Source organism: Poecilia reticulata, chromosome 6, assembly GCF_904066995.2.
Source record: "Poecilia reticulata chromosome 6, P_reticulata-male-v2, whole genome shotgun sequence".
Classification (NCBI taxonomy): Eukaryota; Metazoa; Chordata; class Actinopteri; order Cyprinodontiformes; family Poeciliidae; genus Poecilia; species Poecilia reticulata.
Genome location: NC_088835.1, coordinates 3,050,776 through 3,078,763, shown reverse-complemented (window position 1 = coordinate 3,078,763; position 27,988 = coordinate 3,050,776). Strand labels below are relative to the sequence as shown.

General features: G+C 41.0%; 1 protein-coding gene across 5 annotated transcripts; it reads left to right on the top strand.

The window, feature by feature from the left end:
* Positions 1 to 26: 26 nt before the first annotated feature.
* ppp6r3 (protein phosphatase 6, regulatory subunit 3) lies at positions 27 to 27,151 on the top strand. Of its 5 annotated transcripts, none has more exons than XM_008410923.3 (26): positions 27 to 243; positions 1,238 to 1,363; positions 3,546 to 3,779; positions 4,019 to 4,205; positions 5,848 to 5,985; positions 6,154 to 6,219; positions 6,299 to 6,411; positions 7,096 to 7,209; positions 7,301 to 7,427; positions 7,529 to 7,681; positions 8,356 to 8,505; positions 9,356 to 9,420; positions 9,511 to 9,626; positions 10,376 to 10,461; positions 10,549 to 10,635; positions 12,530 to 12,576; positions 14,136 to 14,190; positions 16,070 to 16,200; positions 16,441 to 16,556; positions 16,708 to 16,918; positions 17,018 to 17,115; positions 17,206 to 17,401; positions 21,866 to 21,883; positions 23,467 to 23,565; positions 26,378 to 26,449; positions 26,806 to 27,151. In XM_008410923.3, exons 3-26 carry the CDS (start codon positions 3,553 to 3,555, stop codon positions 26,855 to 26,857), a joined length of 2,724 nt encoding a protein of 907 aa, XP_008409145.1. In that variant the 5' UTR covers positions 27 to 243; positions 1,238 to 1,363; positions 3,546 to 3,552; the 3' UTR covers positions 26,858 to 27,151. The 5 variants fall into 5 exon arrangements, with proteins under 5 accessions (XP_008409145.1, XP_008409147.1, XP_008409140.1 ...); XM_008410925.3 differs by having other exon boundaries at positions 12,479 to 12,576; positions 16,822 to 16,918; XM_008410918.3 differs by having other exon boundaries at positions 12,479 to 12,576.
* Positions 27,152 to 27,988: the final 837 nt, after the last annotated feature.

Sequence of the window (27,988 nt, the reverse complement as noted above, 5' to 3'; positions counted from 1 at the left end):
TGGTTGACATACTGACAAACGTTGCAGCTGTAGTGGGGGAGGGGGTCGTCGAAGTTGGCGGAACCGCCATCTTGAAAAGTACAGTCCGAAGATCTACCTTTTGGCGCCTGCTAGAATCACTTTTGAACACATTATTTTCCTTTCTGGAATATAATATTATTTCTAGATTCGTACTGGTAAGGTCAAAGGCTAATGGCGGGATAAGCTACATGCTCAAGATTTGTCGTTTCCAGCTGCTAGTCGGTAGGTATACTCGCTGCCTCACAGACGATTAGCCAGCAGCCTTCATAAAACCGGCTATCGTTGGCTGGCTAACAAAAAACATGTTTTGCAGTCTTATCACCTTATGGATTATTAGATCATGTTTCACAGCTCTAACAAATGCAGGTGCACCGTCATCACATAGTAATATTAACATGCATACGGAAAAAGTAATTAGATGAAATGTTTTAACTTGGAAGCCCCATAGCTCGCTGACATCGGCTAACTGGACATTCTTCCTCTACCTTATTTAGGAGAGGCTAGCATACTGTAGTCAGTTTCACTAGCTTGTTAGCACGAGCCGGTTTTACTTTCACTGTACCGACTGGGTTCATTTAGCTTTACAGCAAGTTACTCTGTCATTAGCACCGTATACTAGATGTCGGAAATATGTAGCAAAACTAATAAGAAATATAAACTTTGCTATGACTGGCTGCTCTTTCTACTGCATTAGCGGCAGCGAAGTGTAAGTAATGGTCCTCATTTGTGACTGCTGTTGCCTGTATGTACATATCGGCGTTATCATCCTGCTGATTCTTCGTCTCGGGGTTGAAAAGGGAAATGAGATGATCCGTTTAGGTGTAGGTAATTAACGTGAAGCGGATGTTGTTCGCTTCAAGTCAGATTGAGAACATGTACGCCCGTAAACAGGTTTGGTTAAAATTTGATTAGAGTACGGCCAAGAAGTCTGGGTTTGCTTTGGTTCACTTCATAAAACCATTGAAAGAATTGTCTGAGAGGATTTGTTCTGTTGAGTACTTTGGATCCGGTAAAATCTTTTATTTTACTGATTCCAAGAGTAACAAGTAAGATTTAAAATTTCCAGATGCTGTAGATGGCAGAGAAATTAATGATCAATTTCCATTACTAATTAATTGTATATGATTAATAAAAACCAATTTATCATTTTGTTGAAGTAACAGAGTCTACCATCTGACTCTTATTCCATATCTTCTTTTCTGAATTGCTTTGTTAGGCCTGTCCTGCATCTGTCCTTCTGACCGTCCAGCTGGCTCACCTGGAATGGGCCACAACTTCCAAAGACTAGGACAAATCTCTTTTTAACCTGAGCTCCATAGTCTGGACTCTGATATATTTACAGGTAGGCAGAACCGTTATGTGACCTCTGTGCTAGTTAACACTTCTTAGAGATGCACCAGTCAGAACTTTGTTCCTTTTTTGCCTATTAATTTAACAAATATTGCATTTTATTTGTGATGCACTTTGGTCACTGGTTCAGAAGAGGGCAGTGCACTGGACAGGTGGCCACTCCATCACCGGGCGACACAGGACAGACAGCTTCATGCATGTGCTGATACCTGAAGGCAGTTTAGAGTGGCTGATTGCCTCAGAAGCAAGAGTACCTGATGATAAACGGGAGAACAAAAATACCACAGGGTGGGATTCAAACCCAGGACCTACTAAAAAAGCAGTGCTAATAGCTGTTTACTGCTACATGTAAATCATGTGGTAGAAAACAGAAATATCTGTTAAACAGCTTCTTTAGTCTGCCTGCATTTGAACATGGCTTACCTCACAGTAAGGGCATCCACACCATAAGGTCTTGTTGTTACCATTGGACCTGCCAGCTTACTTGCGCTTGTAAAGCTGCTCAGATTTATTAACGATCATTCTGTTGGTGGATGTGGGATGGTATAGTCAAGCTAACAGGCTCTTCAATTTCTGCTGTGTTTCACATAGTTACAGTCAAAAGTTAGACCACAGCCTTATATTGATAAGTGAGTAGCAGCTGTACATGCACTGTCAGTGTCACAACTTAGACAGAGACAAGACTCAGTCCAAGATGTTACTCAGTGAAGTGACATCAGTATAGTGACAGTCACCAAGGTTTGTAGTCAGCTCAGACTGTGACTTTTCTGACCTGACACACAGCAGGTCAGTAAAAGGAGTTGCTGCAAAGTTTTTGAGCTGATGATGAGTTAAACATTTTTTTTGTAGATGCTTTCCTTGAAGGATGAAGGTAACAGTTCGATTCAATGCAATGAAGACTGAAGCAGATTTACGTCATTCTCTATATATTTTAGTTAGTTATGAGAACCTGACTAACTTAAAGTAGCTTCTTTATTTTTGAATAAGCTGGCACCAAAAAACAAAATTGACATGAACTACAAGGAGGCTGTCAGAATTCATATATGTCCAAAAGCTTTTAAGAATTAGAAATTGAAGTACAGAGGCAGCTTTGTAGAAACGGTAAAGTGATGTTCCCTTGGACATAATCACTCAGACTTCTGGAATGAAACCTTCTGGGTTGACTGAAGTACAAACCTGGAGAAAGGTCACACCGAGGGCCAAAAAGTAAGGCAAAGTGTCATGTGTTTCCATGGAAATTGGGTATTTCTTATTTCCCTTTAAAGGAGTGTGGATGTTCCATCACAGAAGCCATGCGACAGCTTCCCCTACTTTCTGTCAGATTCAGTCTGAAGTAAATCTGCTTAGGAGAAAGATGACAGAAGTTTAAGTCCATACCATACAAAGGAAGAGCCTTTGTTCTCAGGAGGGCCAAGCTCAGTTTTAATATCATTCTTTTGTTCAGTATAGGCTGTTGTAGACAATTATTTTAATAATCTATTGATTATTCTGATAATCAAGTAATTTAATAAAAAACATAATAAAACAAAAGATTGGTAAATTCTTCCATAACATCAATATATTTGTGAATCCCTAACAATTTTCGGTAACACTTTATTTGAAGTGAAAATGCATTAATTGGTAAGTAACACTGACACAGACTGGTAAATGACACTTTAATGCAAATGTGGCACTTTTAATTGACCTTTAAAGCAACTTTGCATCAAAAGTGTAGAATGATACTTTATGACAACAGTCATAAACATTCATGAAGACTTCTTTGTGTTCATGACAGCTGCTGTCATGTCATATTTATCAGTGTTGTGTCAGTCTTATGCACATCCCTTCAAATAAAGTGTTACTCAATTTTCTGCAGCTTGGAAAATTATCCTGTAACAAAAATAGCAAGTTTTTAAGGCAACCTGGAAAAATAATCACACAAAATTCTGAAATTATATTAAATTTAATAGTAAAGATAATAAAGCAGCAGACTGACATAAATGCTTAAAATACTCTTGTCTTCAGTTTCCATAATCATTTTCAGTCAACTTAATACATGATTACATCCTTTGTAAGGCCATTTATAGCTTTTGTGTCTGTGTGAGCAGCAGATCTTTGGCACCTTCGTCACACACAGAAACACACCTGCCGGCTATGTAGACATTTTCAGCTAATTCAGTCTGGTCTGTCTTTAGATCCACCATGTTTTGGAAATTTGACCTCCACACCACATCCCACATTGACACACTCCTGGAGAAGGAGGACGTGACCCTGACAGAAGTCATGGATGAGGATGACGTCCTGCAGGAGTGCAAGGCTCAGAACCACAAACTGGTGGATTTCCTCCTGAGAGCGCAGTGCATGGAGGACCTGGTCACCTTCATCACACAGGAGCCCAATGCTGATGTAGAGGAAAAGGTTAAATACAAGTAAGAGCATGGTTCAGAACTGCCTTCTGGAAAACGAATAACACTGTTTTTGATGTTTTCTAATCTTTCTGTTGAAAACATTGGAGAGTTTATAATGTAGAAGACATAATTTGAAACAAGTGAGTGAAGTCATCAATAGAGATTGTGAGTTGCTGTTCTTGGAGTGAAATACTGTCGGCATGAATCGATCAGTAAAGAAAACTTTGTCATGAGTCTAAAGGGGAAGATTTGTCTCACAGGTATCCCAACATATCATGCGAGCTGCTGACCTCAGATGTGAGCCAAATCAATGACAGACTGGGAGAAGATGAGATGTTGCTGATGAAACTGTATGGTTTCCTGAAGAACGATCCACCGCTGAACCCCCTCCTAGCCAGTTTTTTCTCCAAAGTGCTGTCTATTCTTATAGGACGCAAGCCTGAACAGGTACGTCTGGGAAAATACTCAGAGGAAATTTGTAGTAGTAGTTGTTAGGGGTGTGCCGATCAGTCGGCCATTGATCATTGTCGGCCGATCTCTGTGAAAACGTATATGTTGGGTGTTTGCCAATCACTCTTTTGTTGCCGACCACATGCATGTCCTGCTTGGCGGCCTGCAGATGACCATTATGCAGCAGATCTCCTTTTTCCTTCAAGCTGTGCAAGAGTGGCAGGAAATCCTAAGCAAAGTTGTGTGAGACTTTTGTGCTGTCCGTGAGAGTGATGTGAAGCTGTGAGATGGAAAAATACCTCGATTTCAAAATGCATCAGCACAACAAATTTAATACGATATTTAAAAAACAAATATTTAACATAGTGTGGTAAATTAAAGACAGAGCAGTTAAAGTGCCTTACAATCACCAATGTGAACATGTCAATCAGTAGGCTGAGCAAAATGAGCATTAAGTTTATGTGACTGGATGACCAACGCGTGTCACTGTTGGACAGCCTCTACTGAGACACAACCGCCATTTGAGCTCCACAGACAGCAGATCCTTAAAGCTGCAGCATGTCACTAATGGATTTTTCAAATAAAAAGCTTTTTTTTTTTTTTTTTTTTTTTTACATACGACATAGTGACTTTTTTAATACCCAACATGAGACAGTTAATCTGACTGTAATCTGCAGGAATAGAGCGTTCAGTCAGAAACAACCAATCACAGCCAGGAGGCGGGTCTTAGTGCTGTAAATCAAGCTTTAACAAGCTGCAACAGTTTGTTCATGCACAAAACCATTGGCCATGTTTTCATTTGGAGATTTATGATAGTTTATTTTAATGTAACCTGAATTTTTCTTTTTTCTTTACATTATTTGGTATAGGCAGTGTTGTGAGATTTATTTGACTTTCTGTATAATTCAGGTCGTTGAGCCTTACTGTTTTCAGTCTGTTAAATATTGTAACTGATATCAGGTTTTTCAGTCGTCCTTTTGACTGCATGGCTGTTACATTGTGCCTGAAAGATTTTTTTCTTCACGTTTTTGTATAAATTAGGTGATTTATTTATTTTGTTTTAATGGTTCCTTTTGCTAGATCACATAACAAAATGGAACAATGAATAGCCAATACATGTGATTAGTATCGATGATCAGTGATCAGTATCTCTATTGGCAGCATAAAACCTGACTGAAGCATCTCTAGTAGTACCATTAGTACTAGTTAGTAAAAGGAAGCTCAGCTGATTGCATCGAGTCACTGGCTGTCAGCTGTCCCTCGTTCTCAACAAGAATGTGGTGAGAGTGGAAAGAACTCAGTCATTTCTATCAGGAAGTGACATCCAGCAGAACCAGACCATGCGATGTAATCGACTGGACCTTTACGAGGTCAAAGCGTACACACATGTAACTCTGGACCTGGAGTACTTTCTATTTAAAAAAGAAGTCCCAGCTTTAGCAGTGGCCCCAATGCTCTCTCAGAGAAACACATGGACTCTGAGTCAGGATGAAATACTGTACCTAGTTACAGCAGTGGCTATTCTAGAAGCAACACTAAGATGTGAATAACTGAAAAAAATCCTCTGAATGTCTTTTTTCTGTTTAGAGTTTCAGACTCCTGGTGGTATCATTTTGGATTTCTCTTCTGTTTTTAACAGATAGTGAATTTTCTAAGGAAGAGGGATGACTTTGTTGATCTGATGATCAAACACATCGGGACATCTGCCATCATGGACCTGCTGCTCAGAATGCTCACATGTATTGAACCCCAGCAGCTACGGCATGATGTTCTTAATGTGGGTAACTGCACCATGCTCACTAAGCTTTGTTGACATTCATCACTGTCTTTCTCATTCAAATGTCAGAAATCTGTAACAGTAATATTAATCTATTTCTCTGAAGGCAACTCTTAAGTTTTTTTTTGTGTAATAATGCAACACCCTGTTTACCGTCTTGCCTTCCAGTGGCTGAATGAGGAGAAAGTGATTCAGAGGTTGGTTGACATGGTCCAGCCTTCTCAAGATGAAGATGTGAGTGTTTTAAGAGTAATTTGGCCTTGCCTTTACTTGACCTCTTCTTCACACTGACTAGATTTTGTTGTCGACACAGAGACACTCCAACGCCTCCCAGTCTTTATGTGAAATCATCAGATTGAGCAGAGACCAGATGTTTCAGGTCCAGGGCTGCTCTGAGCCCGATCCTCTTCTGGCTACGCTAGAGAAGTATACTGCTACATTTGCATCTTATAAAACTAAACTTGTTTTGTTGGTTGATAACTCTTTATGGATCTGTGAATATGACATTAAAGGCTGAAGTGAAACTTGAAAAAAAAAATTTTTTTTTAATTAAAATCTTTGATTCTTTCTGCACACTGTTCAACCAGCTAACTCGGTTGCCAGTTTCACTTCTAATGAAAGTTGATGTTCAGACCCCAGATCATCAGAACCAGAGTTTGCTCAGTGGTTTTTATCATTTCCTTCTAATTCATGGATCTAATCTTTTAATGCTTAAATATGTTGAGCTCATCCCTGGGGAAGTTCCCAGCAGGGTAAGGCTAGCTGTAAGCCACGCCCATCTGATGATGTCATCATAGCGGGGCCTTTGCTCTCAGTAGTTTCTAAAAGGATGAAGTGACTCATTCTGGGAGTTTGTAGCTGCTTGTTTGTTTCACTATGATGTGAAAAGAGTTTTAGGTTGCTAGGGAAACCCAGATTGGTTCCATTTCATCCTTAAATATTTTATATCAGCATGTAAAGTTTTAAGACCTAAAATTCATTTATTTGCTTCTTGGTAGATGTTTTCTTCTTTGTTCTTGTTTCACTCTGTTTTAGACTTTCAGTTCCTTGTGATGTTTCTGGTGAGCTCAAGACCTCTCACATCTCCCTGTTGGTCCTCTTCTTTCTCAGACAGGAAACGGTGGAGCAGCTGCTCTCAAATATTTTTGAGAAGGACAAAAATGAGTCTGCTATAGTCAGTGTCATCCAGATCCTGCTCACATTGTTTGAGACCAGGAGACCAGCGTATGTTCTGTTCAATATCTTCAAGTTGACTTTGTGTCTGTGATGGTCGTGTGGCAGCCAGTTGAATAAAATCTGCCGCTGCACACCGTAGGTTCGAGGGCCACATGGAATGCCCTCCTGGGATGTCCCACCCCTCATTCTCAGTCAACCACAGCATCCTGGAGGCTGTGAGACCCCGCCTCAAAGATTTCCACCAGCTGCTGCTCGAACCTCCAAAGGTTAAAACCTTTTCCTCACCCTGAAGGGTTTGGACTATCAGGTTGATCATACCGTTGAGTGTAGTTGCACATGCTGAACAGTGTTTGCTCTCCATCATTAGAAGAATGTGCTGAAGACAACGTGGGGGGTCCTGGACCCACCAGTGGGCAACACCAGGCTCAATGTGGTCAGACTGGTGGCCAGTCTGCTGCAGTGCAACACTCACAGCATCATTGCAGAACTCATAAACCTCAACACACTGGGCGTCATATTGGTGAGTACCAGCTACTACACCTAGGCCTGTCACAATGTCAAATTTTGCCAGATGATATATTGTCCCAGAACTTATTGCGGTAAACGATATTGTTTTGAGGGAATTATTAATAATAAGAGAAGAATAATGCAAGAACACTTTCTCAAAGATCAATAAACTGAAATTCTAATGAACATTTAAACATTGAAACTGAAAGACATTTTAGATATCCAAAATAAAGCGAAACAACAACAACAAAAATGAATTATTAAGTTTCTGTAGACAAAATTGTCAAAAAAGGGATAGTTGAGACCAAAGCAGCAGACTGAAGACCAGTTTTGGTAGAAAGAGAAAAAAGAAACAATAAATCAAGTAAATGAAAATTGAGTTTGTTTGGTTTATCATGTGATTAATTTATTTATTGTTTATTGTGACAGGCCTAACTACACCATTCCATTCTGTCACTTTATTTTAATGCACTGATTATTATGAAACTCCTTCCAGATGGAATCTTGCATGACAGACTACAACAGTTGACTGTAGAGTGCAGGTGTTAAGCTCTCAGTTTTAGGAGAGCTTACCCAGCAGCAGCTTTGTTGTCTTCAGTAAAGTTTCCATCACTTCGTTCAGTGCTTTATACAACAGTGGCCTCATTGCTGAACGGCTTGTCTGTTTCTTTTTGTTCTTTTTAACAGGACATGTATTTCAAATACATTTGGAACAACTTCCTCCATATTCAGGTGGAAATCTGCACAGCAATGATTCTGGCTATGCCTCCAGCTCCAGCAGAGCCGCAGCCAGACGAGGAGCAGGGCGGCGCAGCAGAGAGCGCCCTCATCAGACATGTAAGGCTCACTTACTGACGGGAAGCCTTCAGCTGATTACTATCCTGAATACACTTGTTTTCTCCTATTGTTCCACATTAAATGTCTTAAATAAGGAAAACATAAGCAGAGATTTTGCATGTTCACAGCTGTGTGTAGATGTGTCCAATGAATTTTTATTGGGTTTAGTTTCTTTCGACATCTTCCACCAAACTAATGGGTCAGTTCCTATTAGAAACAGTGAAACTAATGTTTCAGATCTTTAATAATAAATGAAGTAAAGTAGCGATGCATAATATATCGGCATCACTATCAGCCGATGTTAGTCATGTTTTAACAAATCGGTCTTTTTAACAAATTGGCCAGGTCATGTGACAGATGGTGATGCCACTCAGACGCTCTAAATGAAATCACTACTGGATTGTGACCAACACCAGCAGGCGGGTGGTTGGCAGGTGGGACATGACGACAGAGGCAGGTGGAGGTGGAATTGAACCAGAGACCCACTGATTCCAGGACAAACTCCTGCTACCATCATCCCAGTGATAATTATGGGATGTTTACCTGAAGCAGAAAAGCAATGTAGACGGTGTGGTCACTTTTACATGTCTAGAAAAAAATACAATATCAGTAAATATCTTATTGGTATAACAGCAGTATTAATATCAAGATATCTGGCCATTTTGTGTCCTTAATATAAACATACTGTTGAAACTGGCATCCCATATCTGAACAATAAAAGTTCTCTGTTTTTTTCAGAGGGCTACTTTTAACAATTTGATTAGACTTGTTTCCTGCTTGTTGGACACACTGTGCATTTGTTGTTGTTTTTCATAATTTCTTCTCAATGTCTGTTTTTTTCCTCCTCCAGCTGTTTCAAGCCTGTCAGTTGATCCAAAGAATCGTAGATGCCTGGCGCTCCAATGAGAAAGAGCAGTAGGTTTTTCCTGTTTGACACCACAGGCGTTCTGCTTGCACAATGGTCTGTTGGTGTTTGATAACTCTGCTGCTGTTGGTGTGTTTCAGATCAGAGGGCGGTCGACGACGAGGTTACATGGGCCATCTGACCAGAATAGCCAATTCCATTGTTCATAACAGTGACAAAGGTCCTAATGGCCCACAGATACAGGGGCTCATCTCTGGTAAGAAGTGGTTTTAGTTGTGGTGTTTATGACTAGCATTGATACTATATTTAAATATGGCTGCATAGTCTTCATACAGCTGAAACTTCTCAGTTTTACTTGTTAAATCGAGCAAAGATTCTGAAGAGTTACTTGAGGTCTTGTGAGCAATTGTAGCTTACAGCTGGACCAGGACTTTACTTCGTGCTCCTAGGTTCATCTGGAGATTTTTAAAGAATTTTTTGGCACTCGAGCTTTTATTGATGGCTAGCAGAGAGAGAAGGACAAAGACGGCCAGTAAATGTCTCTGGACTGTCATGTGGAGGACCATTACCTCCATATATGGGGTGCTGCTGTACTACTACACCACACTACACATACATTTTTGTGTTATTGGTGTGCTGTGGTGGCCCAGGGGTTAAGCACAACTCGCATGAGGCCTTAGTCCTGGATGAAGCTGTCGTAAGTTTGATTACTGACCTGGTGACCTTTACCGCATGTTTTCCCCCTTCTCCCATTACCCACTTTCCTGTCAATTCACTATTAAATAAAGGCCACTAGAGCCAATAAACCCCTAAAAATGTGGTGTTATTAAATGTGATTGGCAGTAAATATTGACTTTTTATTGAAAACGGGCTTTACAGTGTGATTTTAAGTTCTCAGACATCATGAGAATTAGATGCAATTTTTAAAAATCTGACAGCCTTATGGTTGCTGATGGAGGTGATGGGATTGACTTTACTTTGTATTGCTTATGATGTGTGTTCCAGAGCTTCCCACAGAGGACAGAGAGAACTGGGAGGCCTTCATTTCTGGGCAGCTTGCTGACACAAACAAAAGAAACACTGTTGACCTGGTGATTCTGCGCCTCTGAGGGATTTTACTTCTACCTTCATGTCTCCAGTCATGAAGTGACCAGAGCCTTATTGTTTTATGTTTTTAGGTGAACACTCATCACATCCATTCTTCCAGCGATGATGAGGTAGACTTTAAAGATGGTGGCTTTCACCAGGACTCTTCACTTCAACAAGTAAGACACTCAAATGTAGCCACAATGCAGACCTGGGTGATTGAATTCTTCAGAAATAGTTTAAAATCATTTAAAACAGTAACAATTCAATCACTACTAGCTTTGCTTTAAATTGGTTAGAACTGAATGAAACTAAGCTTCCACTAATTGTGTGATTGTGACCTCTTCAGTTGAGTGAAACAGATTTGTGAACAGTTTCAGCCAGGTGAGCCGGTGACAATCCCTGCAGCACAGCATCGCCTCCGACCGCTTGGCTCCGTGTGACAGGCAGGATCATAGAGGGAAACCGTGGGAACCGTTTTTCACATTTCATTTAGAAATGATTTATTGTCAAATAAATGCATGTGCCTCATTGTTTAATCACAACACTGATGTTCCTGGCTGAAATATTCTCAGATCACATCGTTTTTTATCGACAGGCTTTTCTTCCAGTACTGTTGATCAGACTTGTGGTGCCGACACAGGCCTGCATGTTGCATAAGCTGGATGGAGGTTCAGACCATGTTTGATGTGAAAATGACAGCTTTTACTTATTATGAATTCCCATAAAAATGATTTCGCATCTTCATCTAATTCACAAGGGAATTTAGTTTTTCTTAATCTTCCTGAAATAAAGATGCTTGAACTTGGTCAGTCCTATGAATAAAACTTTCCTCCTTGTTGGCATTTGTTTCTGGAGAGAGGAGTGTGGTCATGTGATGGTGATAGGGATGCAGCAAAGGATTGTGGGAAGTTTACCTGAAGCAGAGAAGCCGCAGTAAAGTCAGCATTGTGAACGTTTTTTTTTTTTTTTCAATTTGTTGAAAGAGTACTGAAATATATTATAATGACAAATATTGGTTATCTGCCATTACAGCAATATGAATATCAGATATCGATGTTGGAACAAGGCTGTTGGAAACCGTTTTTTATCTCAGCCGGGTTGTTGCAGCCCAGCTCTGAATGCTCAGCGGTGCCGCTGCTTGCTCCGGTCGTTGGTGTTTGATTTTTAACTGATTATTCCTGATCTGTTCATCAGGCTAATGTTCTGTTTCCAAGTGAAACAGCTGGAATGAAGCTAGGCTCTTATTGAGCTTTGGTTTTGGATCAAAAGTTGCTTCCACGGTTGAAAGGACAGTGGTGAGGTTCGAAGCTTTTGTCCTGCTGTTGAAAGGTGCTGTAGGAAAGGATGAAACAGAATCCTGGTGATCAGGAAGAGATTTCAAACATTCCGATATTTCAGACATATTGAGATGAAGCCCAGGCTGGTGATGTCATCCAGAAGTCCTTCACTTCTATGTGGATTGTCACATGCTCGCCTGTTTAGGACTGTGTGTAATGTCTAACAGAAAACACAAGGTGATGCTCTCTGTTGTGAAATCATCTAAGCTCTGACTGGCTGAACATGGTAAACACTGACCCTTCACTTCCATGGAAATTACACCCCATTTATTTCTAGTCCATCCTAAACTCACACAGCATGAAGAGCTGCTGACCTTTCTACATGTAGAAAGGTCAGCATCATGCAGCCTGAAGCCTCAAACATCAGAGCCTTTTTTAAATCTTTTTTTTTTAGATCTATTTGGAAGCAAGTTGTCATTCTTGAGGTTTGATCAGAAAACAGCCTGCACACTGCAGCATCAGGAAGCCCCTGCTTGCAGAGCTGAGATGATTTCCAAAGCATCACCTGCCTTTCCAGTCACTCCACTCAGAGTAACAGCTTCAGGTGGAATAGATAGTTGAATTGTGCATTTGTGTTTTAACCAGAATTGTGATACATTTGTAACGTTTTGTACTGCAACTAATGCCTAGCTGTGTGTAGAGCCAAGACTATATCATTATCGTTGGTCCTGGGTCTTGCCAGGCCTTTTCTGATTATCAGATGCAACAAATGACGTCCAATTTTATTGAGCAGTTCGGCTTCAATGACGAAGAGTTTGCTGACCAGGATGATGTTGTGGAGTAAGTATGCATCCTGCATTAGTATAACTGTCTATGACACAAAAGCCAATATAAAGCTGGTGGATTAAATTTTTTCCTGCACTGTTGACTATTATATTAATTTATTTGTCACAAGTACAAAACATTTTAACTTATTTTAGATTTGAATTAGAAAAATGTAGGTTGAAATTCATCCATTTCTCCTTCCTCTGTAACAAGGCTGCAGCTTCAGCTGTTCATGGAAAACCAATCATATCCACCTCAGCTTGTTGTCTTTTGCCGTCTGTAGCCTGATTTTCCCATATCAGGGGAAGTTGCTTTGGGTCCATGTAATTCTAAGCAGTGGTATAAAGGCTTGTGGGGAGAGCTGGCAGCTGATTGGTGCTTTAGGAACACTTGCTTCTCTTCAGACGGGGAAGATCTGCCTGAAGTCTGTTTCTGTCTTCTGCTCAGCATAATCAACAGTTCAAAAGCTGGTGGGGGCTTTAGAAATGAATGACAATTTGGTGAAATGCTCTCCAAATTAATAGAAATATGTCAGAAACAAAGTTCAGATCTTGTGACTTTTTCAAAGAAATATTGCTCAATATATTTGCAAGCTCCTAAAAAGTGAGTTCCCGTGGAAACCAACATCCAGCTGTAAAAACTCCAGCATGTGCAGGAAGCAGTTTGTTACCGTACCGTTCATGGCATTCATGTTTTAGTGAATTTAGTTTCTGACTTAAGTTGATTCTTACATGCAGATGGCTGGCTGATTTTCCACCGATCCAACTCAATCATGTCAGTTTGCCATTTTAATAAATGTTGGGTCATCTTTTCTGCTTAATTCAGAATCTTTGTGGAGGGATGCAAACATTATTTATTTCTGTATTCCATCAAACATGAATGTCCTAATATAACCAGCCTAACATCACAGGATGTTCTGACATCCCAGATCAGCTGATTTCTGATCGGTATCAGAAGGTCTGGAAACCACAACCCCCACACAGTCTGAAGCAGATTTTATCCAAATAAGTGTTTGAGAACAGTCAGACATGTTGCTTATAGGTTCCACAGAAACCTGAATCCTGACTGTACACATCGGTACAAAGTCTCCATTCCAGGCAGTTGAAACCTCTTAAACTTTACACCTCTGCTTTTACTGCTACAGAACAGGACCGTCTTTCCACTGCAGTTTTAAAAAGTTTTATCTCTAGTTTATTAAATTACTGCTTCAGTTATGGAGTTTTTGCAGCTTTGTTTCTGCCATAACTTGCAGCCTTAATCACTATTATTATTTAGGTGTCCATGTAAAGTGATTTTTCTCTCCCTTCCATTGTGGAGTAGCCAGAGGTTCATGTTTCTGTGAGACTGATTGGTTATCAGTGATCAGTGGAAGCAGCAGCAGTAGTTCTGTAGTTGCTGCTGCCTGGTGCAGACACTTGTGTGATTCAGGAAGTTTCTTCGTCTGGTGGTGTTCTGCACGAAACAAGTTTATCCACATATGTTGAACCTGAATTTCTGCTTACACACTTTGTAATGCGTTACCATGGCGATGCCTAAAAACTACAACTAAACTCATGTTTTTCTTCATCTTGCAGTATTCCATTTGATAGAATATCAGACATCAACTTTTCCCTGAATACAAATGAAAGTGTAAGTACTAAATATTGATCCTAAATATGTAAAATCTATAATGAGTCTAAGAGAAAAAGGCTTTTGATTTAATTTTTCTACGTCTTATTCTATATTTACACCACAGGTCCATATGTGACCCATATCTGTCCTCAGTGTTCAGACCATGTGTATGGCCTGAACAGCAAAAACAGTTTTTTCTAAAATGAGGATTCCAAATGACAGACATATGTCATGTTTCAGAGCAGCCGGAGGCTTAACAGTGTTTTCTCTCTTTGTGAGACAGAAACCAGCAGATCAGACAGAAACTAGCACAACTGATGACTGGAATGCTGCTCTATTTAATAACAACATGCTCACCTTATTGCATGCGTGTCATGTTAACATTAGCGTGCAAGTCACTGGAGTCTCTCCTTTCAGTCAAGTGTTGCTTCACTACAGCAAACACTATTGCTGGTAATTTTACCAAAACAAATTTATTTATAAAGCACTTACAAAAACAACAACACAAAATGCTGTACATCATGTAACACAGGAAAACACTTCTGTAAATACATACACACTTCATATTAATCTCACACCAGGTCAAAGGCCAAGGAATACAAATGTTTTTGATTACATCACCTGAAAATTGATGCATACACTGAGGCGTGCAGCGTCTGCATTTATTTCCACAGGCAGCAGCCCGTGTGTTGTCGTGACAACTTCTGTACTTAACAGCTACAGATTGGTTGTGCTGGAGTCTGATCCTAAGTTATGAATGAAAACAATTAAAGCAATATTGTTGTCAAGAAAAGATCTGAGTCAAGCTTTCAGAACTGCTTGTGGTTCATTCACGAAATGCCTCTAGTTTGTTCCAGTTAAAGAAAACCAAAGTTTTCTTTAACTTTAGTTTTAGAAACTAAAGTTAAAGTTTAATAACTTTAACAGTCATTAAAGATAATGACTGTTACAGCAGCCCAGTAACAGTCATTATCTTTAACCCTTGATGCTGTTCTGCTGCTAAAGCTTTCTGAGCATGTGCAATGGTTCTAACTAGGAATAAAATATTGGTAAATCTAACATAACAGTAGTATTACTATCGCATATCAATATCAGTCCAATTTTTCCACATTTGAGCTTCCCTAGCAATTACTTTTCTGTAGTTTAGAAAATTAACTTGTAACAATAATAGCTCACTTTAAGTTATCCTGAAAAAAAGTTATACAAAAATCTGAAATTCAATGTAATAATAAAGAGGCAGGTTCACAAATAGCCTGCCTATTTGTGAGGAGGCTATTATAAAAAAATTTCTATTCTCCAGCTTTTGGTTTATGTATTCATCTTCTGTCAGTTCAATAGATGAACTCTCACCTCGCCCAGCCATTTATAGCGTTTGTGTTCATGTTAGCGACGGGATTTGACTCGGTCTGCATTCGTCACACACAGAAACGCATCTCCCAGGTATGTAACGTCACGATGCTCTTTGCCACCCATTTGTTGCGACCGGGATGAAATTTATTTTCCGGTATTTTCAGTAAAGCTATGCATCTAAAGCATAGCCGCCTGCAGTGTTCAGTCTATCTGCTCACCTGTATAAATAATATTGGTCCCCCGAAAAACTACAAAAACCCAGACGTTATCATGAATCAGTAAAATTCTCCAAGGCCGAACTTGAAAACTGGACGTTTTGCTGCTAACACTTAGCTTTCATCAACAACACAGGCTGAAGTGAGAACGCGGCGGAACGCAAATAACGTCCCGGCCGGAACACTGTGCGCTAAATAATAAAACATAATTTAACGAGGCTTCGAGGCAGATAAATTTTCCTCGAGGAATTTTAATAATCGAGGTACTCGAATCACTTGGGGAATCGTTTCAACCCTAGTTCTAACCCTGCAGTGTGTGTGTGTTTCCCCAGGCTAATATAGCCTTGTTTGAGGCGCGCTGCAAGGAGAAAATCCAGCAGTTTGAAGATGCTGGTTCAGATGAAGAGGACATCTGGAATGAAAAAGATGTCACCTTCGCTCCAGAGGCACAGAGACGTCCGAGGTGAGCCAGCGACGGGAGGGAGTGGGGGGCATTGGTCTGAAAATAGTTTTAGCTAAGCTTCAAAAGCAACAACTCTATGATTAAACAGAGGGAAAGAGTGATTGTTCTCATCACAATGTGATGGCTGAAGCATTCATCAGCTCACCTCCAGATGATCGAGCAAAAAGTGGCCTGTAAGCCTGTGTGTGTAGCTCCAGTGGTTTTCTGACTCTGTGTGTGTGTGCATGTGTGTGTGTTCAGGAGTTCAGGCAGCACCGACAGTGAGGAGAGCACAGACTCGGAGGAAGAGGACTCAAAGAGAGATCCGTTTGAACCCTGTAACCCCGGCTCTGATGACCGTATGGAGGTGGACACAGGTTGGTGTAGCAGCACACACACAGAGTTGGGTTGTTTGGCTCTGTTCCCTTCGTTGATGCTGTAAACAGTAACTTCCTAACAGTTTTAGCTAGCATCAGTGCTACACAGACACATCCTGCTCTGTCTGACTGATTGTGTTTCCGTCTGAAGCGCCAGTGTGGACGGCCAGCTTTGACGACGTTCCCATGGAGACGGGTTCAGGTGCAGCTGCAGCCTCCAGCCCCTGCACCCCTGATGCATCCTCTCCTTTGTCTTCTACTACAGCAGCTCCCTCAGAGGCGGCCTGGAACTCGTCTCCTGCCGCAGCAGCGCCTGGCGCTGAGACGGGCTGGGCAGACTTCTCCAGCTTCTCTCCCATCTGGTACGGCAGCCTGACAGCTGTGCTCCACATCTGGCTGCAGCACTCACTTTACCACCTGCAAATATGGAAGAGTTCTTAACAGAAATGTCTGTTTTTCAGTCCCAAAGACCCTCTAAGGTGCAACTCTCCCGTTGCTATGGAAACCAGCGTGGAAACGATAGACCCTCTGGGGGTCAATGCGCCGATGCGTCCTGACGGTGAGTTGTGGATGTCAGAGAGTGTTTGCTCCTGCTTCGTTAACTGATATTGGAACCAGCCAAGCTGACTGGCTCCTGCTGCGTCTCCAGAATGTGATGGTTGGTTGGGCGCTGACGTGGCTCCGCCCTCGTCCTCCTCGACTACAGACTGTGGCAGGGCGGCGGCGGCGGACGAGTCATCGTGCTTGGAGCAGCGCAGCATCACAGAGACGGTCATCAATGGCTCCATGAAGGAAACCGTCAGCCTCACTGTCGATGCCAAGACTGAGACAGCTGTTTTCAAGAGGTCCGCCTTCCAGGCACACACGCATACACACAACCATTACATCTTCTAATACCTGACTAAATGGCAGGGAGAACATTCTTAACGGTAGTTATTTTGTTGATGCTTGTCAAACAAGACCAACATGTTGTTGACAGAAGCTTCCAGAAACACTGCAGTAGCTTCCTCTGGTGATGGAGGCTAAAATGATGGGATGTCATGTAACATGACATCATGTGACATCATGATGTTACATATAACATAGCCTCCTCATCTCTTTAAATATATTGACCCACTACAACACACTAATACTGCTCAGCTAGTGTGGCTACATGTAGGCCTGTCACGATAACAAATTTTGCTGGACGATTAATTGTCTAAAATTATTGCGATAAACAATAATATTGTTTCAAGACCTTTTGACACCGATTTAATGGAAATGACTAATACATGCGATTTCCTGATAGATGCACCTTATTTCCAAAAGAACATGTAACACTGGAACTGATAAACTAAATAAAACAAGCAAAAATAAAATGGATCCTCAGTCTCCATTAACAAAAAACATACTTGAATAAAAACTAAACAACATAAAGCCAAAGTGGAAATAAATCTTAGATCGTTGGCCGATCTAAGATTGTCACTGGTGATTTCGTAACCGATCATCCTGCAGTGTGTGGTGTGTTACGGTAGATCGTCGTGGCCGCTCCGATCTAAATCAGGGGTTTTCCCTGTCTGGGAGCTTAACGCTGCCCGTTGAATGTGACAGGTAGCCAATCAGAAAGCGCGGATTCTCCTCCGTGCTTTCTGAGGGGAAATTACAGAGGGGAATCCCAAACAGCAATCTGAAGACCAGCAAACATTGGAGATAATTTGTGGTATCATTAATGTTTATTCAACATTTCGTGAAAAGAATATAGAAATGACAAGGGGAAGAGTTGGAGCCAAATTGCTACCTCAGTTGATAAACCCGGTAAGTTTTCAGCTGTTCTTCGTTAACGTGACATAAAAAGGTTATAATGATTTTCATTCAGTCAGGACTTTATGCTGACTCTAGCCACATGCATCACAGGTAGATTCTAGTAAAGCATTGATTAATGCCTGATTTTAAAATTAGTTAACTGGACTTGTAGCCATTATTTTGTGCCCATGTGGCTGGACATCACACGGCACGACAAACCCGATCAAACTGTTATACCTAGGATTTCTGTGGCTAATGTGTCTCTCAGGGTTTGAAAATGGGCCGACAACTCGTGTAATGTGCGCTGGACATTAGACTAAGGAAATGAGGAAGGGAGGGTCAGTGGAGAGCACCGGAGCTGAGCCTTTTTTCATTCAATGTCATCAACATAAAGAAGAAAAGGCAGGAAGAGACGATAATTAAAATGAGGTCAATAGGTTTAATTTATCGTCCGATTAATTGATTTATCGTTTATCGCGACAGGCCTAGCTACATGTCCTTTTGAATTATAAAAACCCTTATATCAACGTTTTCACTTTTTTTGAATAAAGGCAAAATGTATCAACTGTGTGTGCACATATAATTCTAACTGCATTTCCCAGTTCTTCTTGACAATTACAGTGATCCCTCGCTATAACGCAGTTCACCTTTCGCGGTCTCGCTGCTTTGTGGATTTTTTTGTGCAGTTTTTTTCACAGTGCATTGTGTTCTGCATCCTGATTGGCTAAACAGTCTCCGAGCTCCTTCTCTACCTGTGTGCCAATAACGTTACGGTATTTAAATATAAGTAATACAGATTGGCTATTCAGGAGACGAAAGCTGAAAACTTTGAATGCCTGCTGGAAAACAACTGTGGCCATGACTCCGGATCACATTAAGGCCCGATTGATGAACGTGCACATCCGCTGACCTGAAAACAAGTTTTGTTCTTTGGTTTCAATGTAGAGTATTTAATTATGCTGTATAATAATTGTAAAAACTAAAGGTAACTACTTCACGGATTTCACTTATCGCAGGTTATTTTCGGAATGCAACTCCCGCGAAAAACAAGGGATCACTGTATCAGGATTATGTTGTCATTAAGCAGTCTGAAAAGAGGTTATTATTTAAGAATGCATCCTAATGTTTTAATTTCTTCCACCATGAACACATTTTATTTTTCTAATCCATCTAAATTAATAGAGATGCACCAATAGAGATTTTGTGACGCCCCACAGATACTGATTTCATTCAAAATATATTTTCTCTTTTTGAAAAAATTCTAAATTAACTTGTAATTACAAAATGCTTATTGGAAAGCAAAACTAAGTTTTTCAAAGGTATTGCAAAAGGTTACAGAGATGTACCTCTATCTGTGTGTTCATAGACCATAAAAGAATTACAAAAATACATTTACATCATGGAAACACCAATTTTGGAAAAACAATTTTTTTTGCAACAAAGTTTTTTTGCGCTAGGATGAGGTGACTTTTTCAGCCGTACCAAAATAGATGTATTTTACAAAACACTTTTTTCACATTACACGAGTCACATGACCCACAGCCAGATGTTACTACTGGCATAACATTGGAAGTAGATGACAGGAATAGGAAGATGATTATTTGTTCATTTTTTTCAGACTATGAGCAGCTGGCTCCACCAGAGCTCTCACAGCATCACACAGTTCCTAAAAAGTTTTGTCTTTTGAATATTTTCAATCTATAACTGTTATATAAAAAATGTCCAACTAAAATTTCCCCCAAATTCTGCATATGTAGCTACTCCAATAAGACGGTGACATCTCCTCTGATGGATGATGGGCATGGCTGAATTATCATCCATATATAATATGAATATATGTCAGGTACCGTATTTTCCGCACTACAAGGTGCACCGGATTATAAGGCGCATAGAATAGATGCTACAGTAGAGGCTGGAGTTACGTTATGCATCCACTAGATGGACTAAACGGAATGTCAACAAAACAGTCCGACTCCAGTCGGCGAGGAGAGCCTTCCGTGACTGGACCGGGGCATGGCCGGACAATGGTCACCTTCTCCATTCGCGCACAGCATGTTCGTAGAGAACGTGGTGCTAATGACCTGCAAACGACCTAATTCTAGACGGTCGGTAGGTAGGTAGGTCAGTCAAACTTTATTAATAGATTACAAACCAGTGTTCTGACAACTATCCCAGCATGCACTGCGCGCTTCTTCTTCTACGGGAGAAAATTAAGTCAGCGGCTGCTTATCATAGTTGCTAGACCTGTTGTGGCTCAATATTGGTCCATATATAAAGCACACCGGATTATAAGACGCACTGTCGGCTTTTGAGGAAATTGAAGGTTTTTAGGTGCGCCTTATAGTGTGGAAAATACGGTAGCTGTTTACATCTGTCTCTGCCGTGATTTATAATGACATGACATGTGAAAACACTTAGTTATATTCAGTGGAAACATAGCAATTTTCCTTTTTTTATGATACTGAAATATCAGCAAAGTGTTTTGCATTTATTTATAATGGAAACCCAGTTATAGACACATAAGATAACGAATAAAATAAAATTTTCCAGGTTATTGGAGATCAGTATCAATAAATAAAATTACAACCTGTCTCTTTTACTCTTTTATGACAGACGATAGCTTTTTTACACGTCTCCAAATCTTAACAGCGTTACATTTCATATGATACTCCAAATTTTTCTGCTGAATTCATTCATTCATAGCAGCTGTCAGCTTAATATTTGAGATGACAAAGCTTATATGACACTTGTATTAGACTATTAATTTATTGAAGCTAAATTATGATGTGTTGATTGATCATTCATATGAGAAGCAGAGGTGATGTGACAGCATGTGCATTACACAGCTCTGCAGGTCATCTTACTTTTATTTTGAGCTAAAGACAAAATAATTAAGAACTGAAACAGCCTTTAGCATCCCACATAATCATAATTAGCAGTTAGCATTACTAAAGTAGGTAGTTCCAATTCTGAGATTTCCAAAAGGCTGCATGCGTCTGCTAACCTGCATGTTCCCTGACACATGACCTTTGACTCTTTGTGTTTGTAAACACAAGTTCAGTCTGCTGGTCCTCCCTGTTGAGGTTCAGTGGCTGCAGGAGGAATAACCACTTCCTGTTCTACAAACTTCCTATCATTTTGAAACATCTCGCCGTTACTGAAGAGAGCTCCGTGTTTTTCCCCACAGTGACGACATCCACACTGAAGAGTAGTGTTGAGGTGTCACTGTGGACCATCCTGAAATCAGAAAGAGGTTTATCTTTCCAGTGAGGGCCGGTCATCTGGGTGCATCTCTAGTAATTAGAAATGGAAGCAGATTATTAAAACACACTCTGGTAGGGGAAAGCCTGCTGCACACGGATGAGGGCCAGTTAGTAGTTATCCAGCTGCCAGTCCTCTGTCCCACTGTCCTGTTGTTGAAGCTGTCTTCTGTCTCAGTAAACCACAGTGTGATGTAATTTAATGAACAACACTCAGTCTGAGCTTCCCCTCTCTCTCTTGCTCTGCGTTGTGGGTGTGGTCTTCAGAGTGTTGAAATCTTATCGGTATGTACAGCCAATCAGAGACGAGCCTGCAGCCGTAATGTAGTCTTGTTGTCACGTCAACCACCAACTTGTCTTTCCCAGTCTTTATTTTTGCTTTGAACTCTGTTTTCTCATAATCTCCATTCTGCATGTGTTTCTAGCAAAACTGTGTCCAAGTGTTTTGGTTCTTTTTTTTTAGTTGGCTTTTTGTTCAGCAGCAGGAGCACCAGTAGCTAGTGCTAATAGGTGGAAGTCCTTTAACTTGGTTTCTCCCGTTCTGGGTCTGTCTGCTCTACAGCTGGTGAGCCATGTTGATACTGTGACCTTGCTAGTTATACAGGTAGCTGTAGGTCTGCTGATGGTCAGTCACTGTCCACATGTGAAAACATTACGAAGTTACTTCGGCCAGCAGTGTGAATGTAGTCTAAGTGACCCAATTCAGATTTTTTTTTTTTTTTTTTTTTAAATCAAATCATTTTTTTTTTTTTTGGTGTGGTTGTTCACACTTCCAAATATATGCGACCTGTATGTGATCTCCAGTGTGAACTGCAAACAACCTGAAAGTGTCCCACATGTGCAGTAAAGGGCACTACAACGTCACACATGGAGAGCCTGAGTGTTTTACCAACCATCATAAAAAGAAGTGCTAGGTGCTTGCAGAAGTAAACATGGACGCTATCGATGGAGCACAGCTTGTTGTTTTTCTTCCTGCTTGCGCGTATCAGGGCACAGAATAGAGACATTTGTCGAGTATCACTGACGATCAAGGTCATTGGGTCACATTTGAAAAGGTCGGATACGTATCAGATACCCAAGTGACTTGGGACACACAAAAACAAAAATCTGGCCTGTGTTGTTCAGACTGTCATGAAAAGATCAGATACAGGTCACGTTGACACAAAAAAAATCGGAATTGGCTCACTTCAGGCTACAGTAGCCTAATAGCCATTGTAGAAGTTCCAAATAGCCACTTCTGGCTCTGGAGATGCAGGTTGCCATGGTTACCATCACATTAAATTAACAGTTGTTGGAGTTGGCAGAGAAGCATAAATTTAGGTTTTAGAAATGATTTTTGCGCATGTTATTAATATCTATTCCCATATGTTGAAGCTCAGTGTGGCTGTATGCAGAGGGGTGGATGAACTTGCGGTTCTATGTGGAACATTCCTGCTTCAGCCTTTGCTCCACCCGCCCAGCACTGCTCATCTTCTACCGCTAGCTCTGCTTTAGATCTGGATGTTTGTTGGTGTTTTGCTTTGATTGAGTCCTCATCAAGATCTTTGGTGGTTCTCTGAGATGAAGCAAGACTGTCGGCTGATCCAACCTGTTTCGGTCCAATCCGTGTCTAAAATGATCTCCATGTGTGCTGTTTGCTATGGAGTTTCACAAGTCAACAAAGTATCAGAACCAAACGTTTGAAAACGACCTACTTTCTCCATTTGCTGTACATTTGAATGTCCCTAGAGTCTTTCCATTTCCATACATCATTCTTTGTTTTACTGTGTTCTGTCAGTTCAGCATGCATCTGGTTTCACATGTGGCTGTATTGTGTGTTTCTGTGCTGGAGCTGCCTGGTGACTTGCGCTGCTACCTGTCTATTTCAGTGATGAAGAGAAGCTGGGTCCTTCAGAGGCCTTCCTGCTGCTGGAGTGCACCGAGTCGACCGGGAACAGCTTAACTTCAGCCAGCTCTCCAAACACAGGGTCAGGCCACACAGACACACAGACGCAGAATGTCTTTCTATCTTCACAAGGACTTTGCATTGAGTTCCAATTACTTCTTTAGCCTTACCCTATCCATTACCAGTGCGTGCCTAACCCTACACCAGGGCTGCACCGACTGCAATTTTCTGGCCAATCCACTGATCTTTAAAAAGTCTGACCTGCCAATTCTGATTTTATCTGATACAATTTTTTTTTGTCTGAAATATTGATCAATATAGCAAGAAAGTCACTGGGTTGACAACAGTGTAGTGACAATTGTTACCTGCAAACTTGGTCAGTCTCTCACAGCAGAGCAACACAGGATAGTGGTGGATATTTAGACCATGCTGATTTGTTGATCAGCCATTGCTGATTTTTGCTGATGTCCCTTGTGCATCAGATCTATAGATGAACCAAAAACATTCCACAATGCAAAGGTTCCAGCTTGTAGATGGTGATGGCTGTGAGCAGGAAGGCTTTCCTGCAGCAGTTTGTATTACAACAGTCTTGAAGACACCTCCGGCTGCAGACACTTTGTTGTTGTGTAACACTGATGAAGAGGATTCCGGGTTTGTCATTTAATGAAGAATCTTTTTTGTCCAGAGCTTCCAATTATAGAGCAGAACCAACGTTTTTCATCCTGTTTATGCATCAGAACGAACCAAAAGGAAAAAAACTCTGAGCAAAAATCCATACAGCTGCACAGCATCCCAACCACAGGGGACAACTGTCCAAAAAGCAATGTTTCAGAATGAAATGAAGAGAGCTACTCCAACCTGCTACAATTAGAAAGTTCTTTGTCCCTGCAGTTCTCCACCATAAGTAGAATATTGCCTGCTAATAACCAGTGTTGTAGTACTCGAAATAGGTCTTGGTCTCGTCTCTGACTCGACCGCATTTGGTCTCGGTCTTGTCTCGGTCTCGGGTGCTGAGGACTGTGCATTTTATTTCAAGACCGCAAATGTGGAAAATATCACTAAACGAACAGCATACTGTCCAGTTTATTTGTTAACATCTTTGTTTTCAGTGGATCAAAAAGCACCAATTAAAATCCAAGCAATTGCGTGTTTCTGTTGCTCCTCCCTCTCCACCTTTCACTCGCACGTGGCGCTCCAAGACATGCGCAGTGGCTACCTCTGAGCGGCAGAAGATGTCTGTCAAATAGTCAGTAATAGAATAACGCTGCATAAATCATAAGAAATCCGATGGCCACAGCTAACTCAGCAGCGCTTCGCTTTCAGACGGTTGGGACTACGTCTAACTTTTTTCGTCACTTAGAAAAGAAGCTAAAAGAGAGGTAAGCTCCGTTGATGTGATGTTAGCAAAGCTAGCTGTACAGAGACACATAAGCATTTGTGATGAAAAAAAGCCACTCACTGCGCTGAATTATTGTGGGGAGGTGTTGACTGACTTGTCGCATATATGGGTCAACGCTGTGACCAAAAGTCTGCAATATAGTGATGTAACATTCAGGAACAGTCAGATTTTTTTGAACAGCTCTTTACTTAGAAGATGGGACTTGAGTGTCACTGAGAGCCATTCTATCAGATTACCATATACTGTCAGAATAGCATACATGCAGTGAGTATCATGTCTGCGCATTAATAAGTCCGACCGTCAGAGGAGTTGTCAGTTCACCATACGCCACAAGTTATGATGAAAATAAGTCATTAAATTGTTTTCAATGATAACTGTATAGATATACATGCGTTGTCATGGTTTCAAAGTGTATTTAAAGCAGTGGTTCCCAGACTTTTTCTCCTGGGCCCCCCAGTGGTTTCCAAACTTTTTCTATGGCTTACAAATAGCTGTCTGGTTGAACATGTGGTGGGGTGGATTCTTTGAGACTCCCTGTTCTACTTAGCCCCGGCTCCAGACGAACAAGGGGGGGAATCAACTTTTTTGGGGGCAAAATGAATCATAGCTGAACATAGACAACAACACCAGTAGCCTACAAGCTACTTGTTAAGTTTAAGGTGCTGTATGGATATTAGCTAGTCATTTTTTAGTAACTTTACCTGCATCCAACAGCTTTGCTCATCTCAGAACTATGAAAAGTTCTTTGCGTTTTGCTGCTTTGCTGCCATGATTCTAACACACCTGCGTAGCTCTGCACAGCAGCAAGGTGGCAGCTGTAATTAATGTGTGCCATGGTGTCGGACTACCTGACTTCATATAGCGGGAGAGAGGGTGAGAACAGTCACGGTGAGCTCCTTGTGGTTGGTTACTTCTTGCTTGTTGCTCCTTGGTCAGTGTTCATAGTTGGGCGTTATTTACCGTCAGGGCATTGCCTCAGTTGCTATGTTTAATGGTGCAGACAGTGGTGGTTTCTGACATGAGCAATATGGCCGCCCAGGGCGTTATGTTTTTAGGGATGACACAAGACCGCAGCAGATTGTAGCACAGAGATAGAAGAACAAACTTTGTTCTGCTTTTAATATTGGTTAGATTTATTAAGTATTTAATATCTAGGTGTTTTTATGGGAATATGGATCTTTCAGATCAATTTGAGAAGTAATTTTGATCATATTTCTCATTTTGTTGCGTCAGTTAGCGCGGGCCGCTGGTCTTGGTCTCGACTCGGTCTCGACTTCCATTGGTCTTGGTCTTGACTTGGTCTCGAACCCTAAAAGTCTTGGTCTTGTCTCGGTCTCGGGTTAGGTGGTCTTGACCACAACACTGCTAATAACATCCTAACAGAACCTCTAAAGTCTCTTTTCAGCAGCTATCGTTTGACTCAACCATGAGGTGTTCACATTCAGATTCAGCAGTCGTTTAATACCACTGACTTCACTTGTGTTTTTGTCGCCAGTGAGAAGTGTCGGCCCGCGGTGGAGCTTCCCAATGGACCTCTAAAAGAAATGTCCAACATGGAGGACACCAAGTAAGATTGACCTCACGATCTGGATGGTTTTAGCTGCTCTGCTTGATGAAAGACAATTAGGACGCCCTACAACTGCCTGAGTGTTTTTCTGACATTTTTGGGCATTTTGGATTATGTAACATTAATTTTAACGGTGAGAGATTCAAGTGATGGAATCTCTCACATTACTCTGTTCAAGGATGACCATAAAGGATTTTAACAAATACTAATGTAATGTGGAAAAAATTTAATATTTAATAGGGCATTTTGTTGTTTTTTTTGTTGTTGTTGTTTTTCCATTGCTGCAACCAGTAGTAGTGAACTGTCAGTGTTGTGAACCAAGTTGTCCATGTAACCGACGTGTGTCCTCCTCCTAGGCTGGACAGGAACTCTGTCTCCTCAGAGCAAGCTGTGAACGGGCCGGCATGAGGACGGACCGACTGCTGCTCAGCTCAACCAATCACACGTCCTGACAGGACCAGTAATACTCCCATTGGCTCATTATTGATGGAAAGGCCGACGAGGTGTACAGAATGATCCCCAGATGACAAAATGAGAGACGGACTCAGGCGCATAGAGAATAATTTTGTTTCTGCATTTGTTTATATACCGTTGTTCCTATGAGGTGATGTGCGACTGATATCTTGACACTCAAAATGAAATGGTAATGTTGCTATAGTTAAAGACATGATTGTATGAATAAAATATTTTATGAAAAGAAAATGTATCCTGAACCATGCTGAAACACAGGGGAATCAGAAGAGACTCTTTTGTACACTTGTTCCTAATTATTTCATTGGTAAGTTGTTGTTGTTTTGTTTGTTTTTTTGTAAGATTAGCAGGAAGATTGTGTTGTGTTGCCAAAGACTTGGTTTTTATTCAAGGAAGCTGGATTCACGGTAAGAGTTTTTGAAATGAACAGAATCATTTAGTTCAGGGGTGTCAAACTCCAGTCCTGAAGGGCCGCTGTCCTGCAGTTTTTTGATGTGCCACAGGTACAAAACACCTGAATCAAATGGCTTAATTACCTCCTTCTTGTGTAGGTAAGTTCTCCAGAGCCTTGCTAATGACCTAATTATTCTATTCAGGTGTGGTGCAGCAGAGGCACATCTAAAAGTTGCAGGACACCGGCCCTCAAGGACTGGAGTTTGACACCCCTGATTTAGTTGGTCGTGTGTTTAATACACACTTTTGACACCTCAGTCCTGAACTCTTAAGGTCTTTGTTCTTGTGCTTTATGAGAACAAAGGTCACAATGGTGTAATTGTGACCTTATTTCAACCAACTGACCAGCAGTGTGCAGCAACAGCTGGGGAGGGGCCGTACTGCTGTAACTTGCAATCCAGGTAGTGTGAGAAAACTTCAGTCTCCCAATTCAGTTTCAAAATATTTTATTTATTCTAAAGAAACATTTTTACTCCAGTCAACCAGGTATCTTAAGAGTTCTGATGGTGTGAGTGAGATCTGATGGCTGTCTGCCATGCAACTAATCTGAAGAAGCCTCTGATACTGTATGACATGCTAACAGCTAACATCTGGTCAGCAGAGACAATATTCCAC

Coding starts and splice junctions, on each gene's coding strand:
- ppp6r3 (XM_008410919.3), top strand. CDS start 3,553: ATGTTTTGGAAATTTGACCTCCACACCACATCCCACATTGACACACTC. Junction 9,421..9,510: donor CGCTCCAATGAGAAAGAGCA/GTAGGTTTTTCC, acceptor GGTGTGTTTCAG/ATCAGAGGGCGGTCGACGAC. Junction 10,462..10,548: donor AAAGAAACACTGTTGACCTG/GTGATTCTGCGC, acceptor TTATGTTTTTAG/GTGAACACTCATCACATCCA.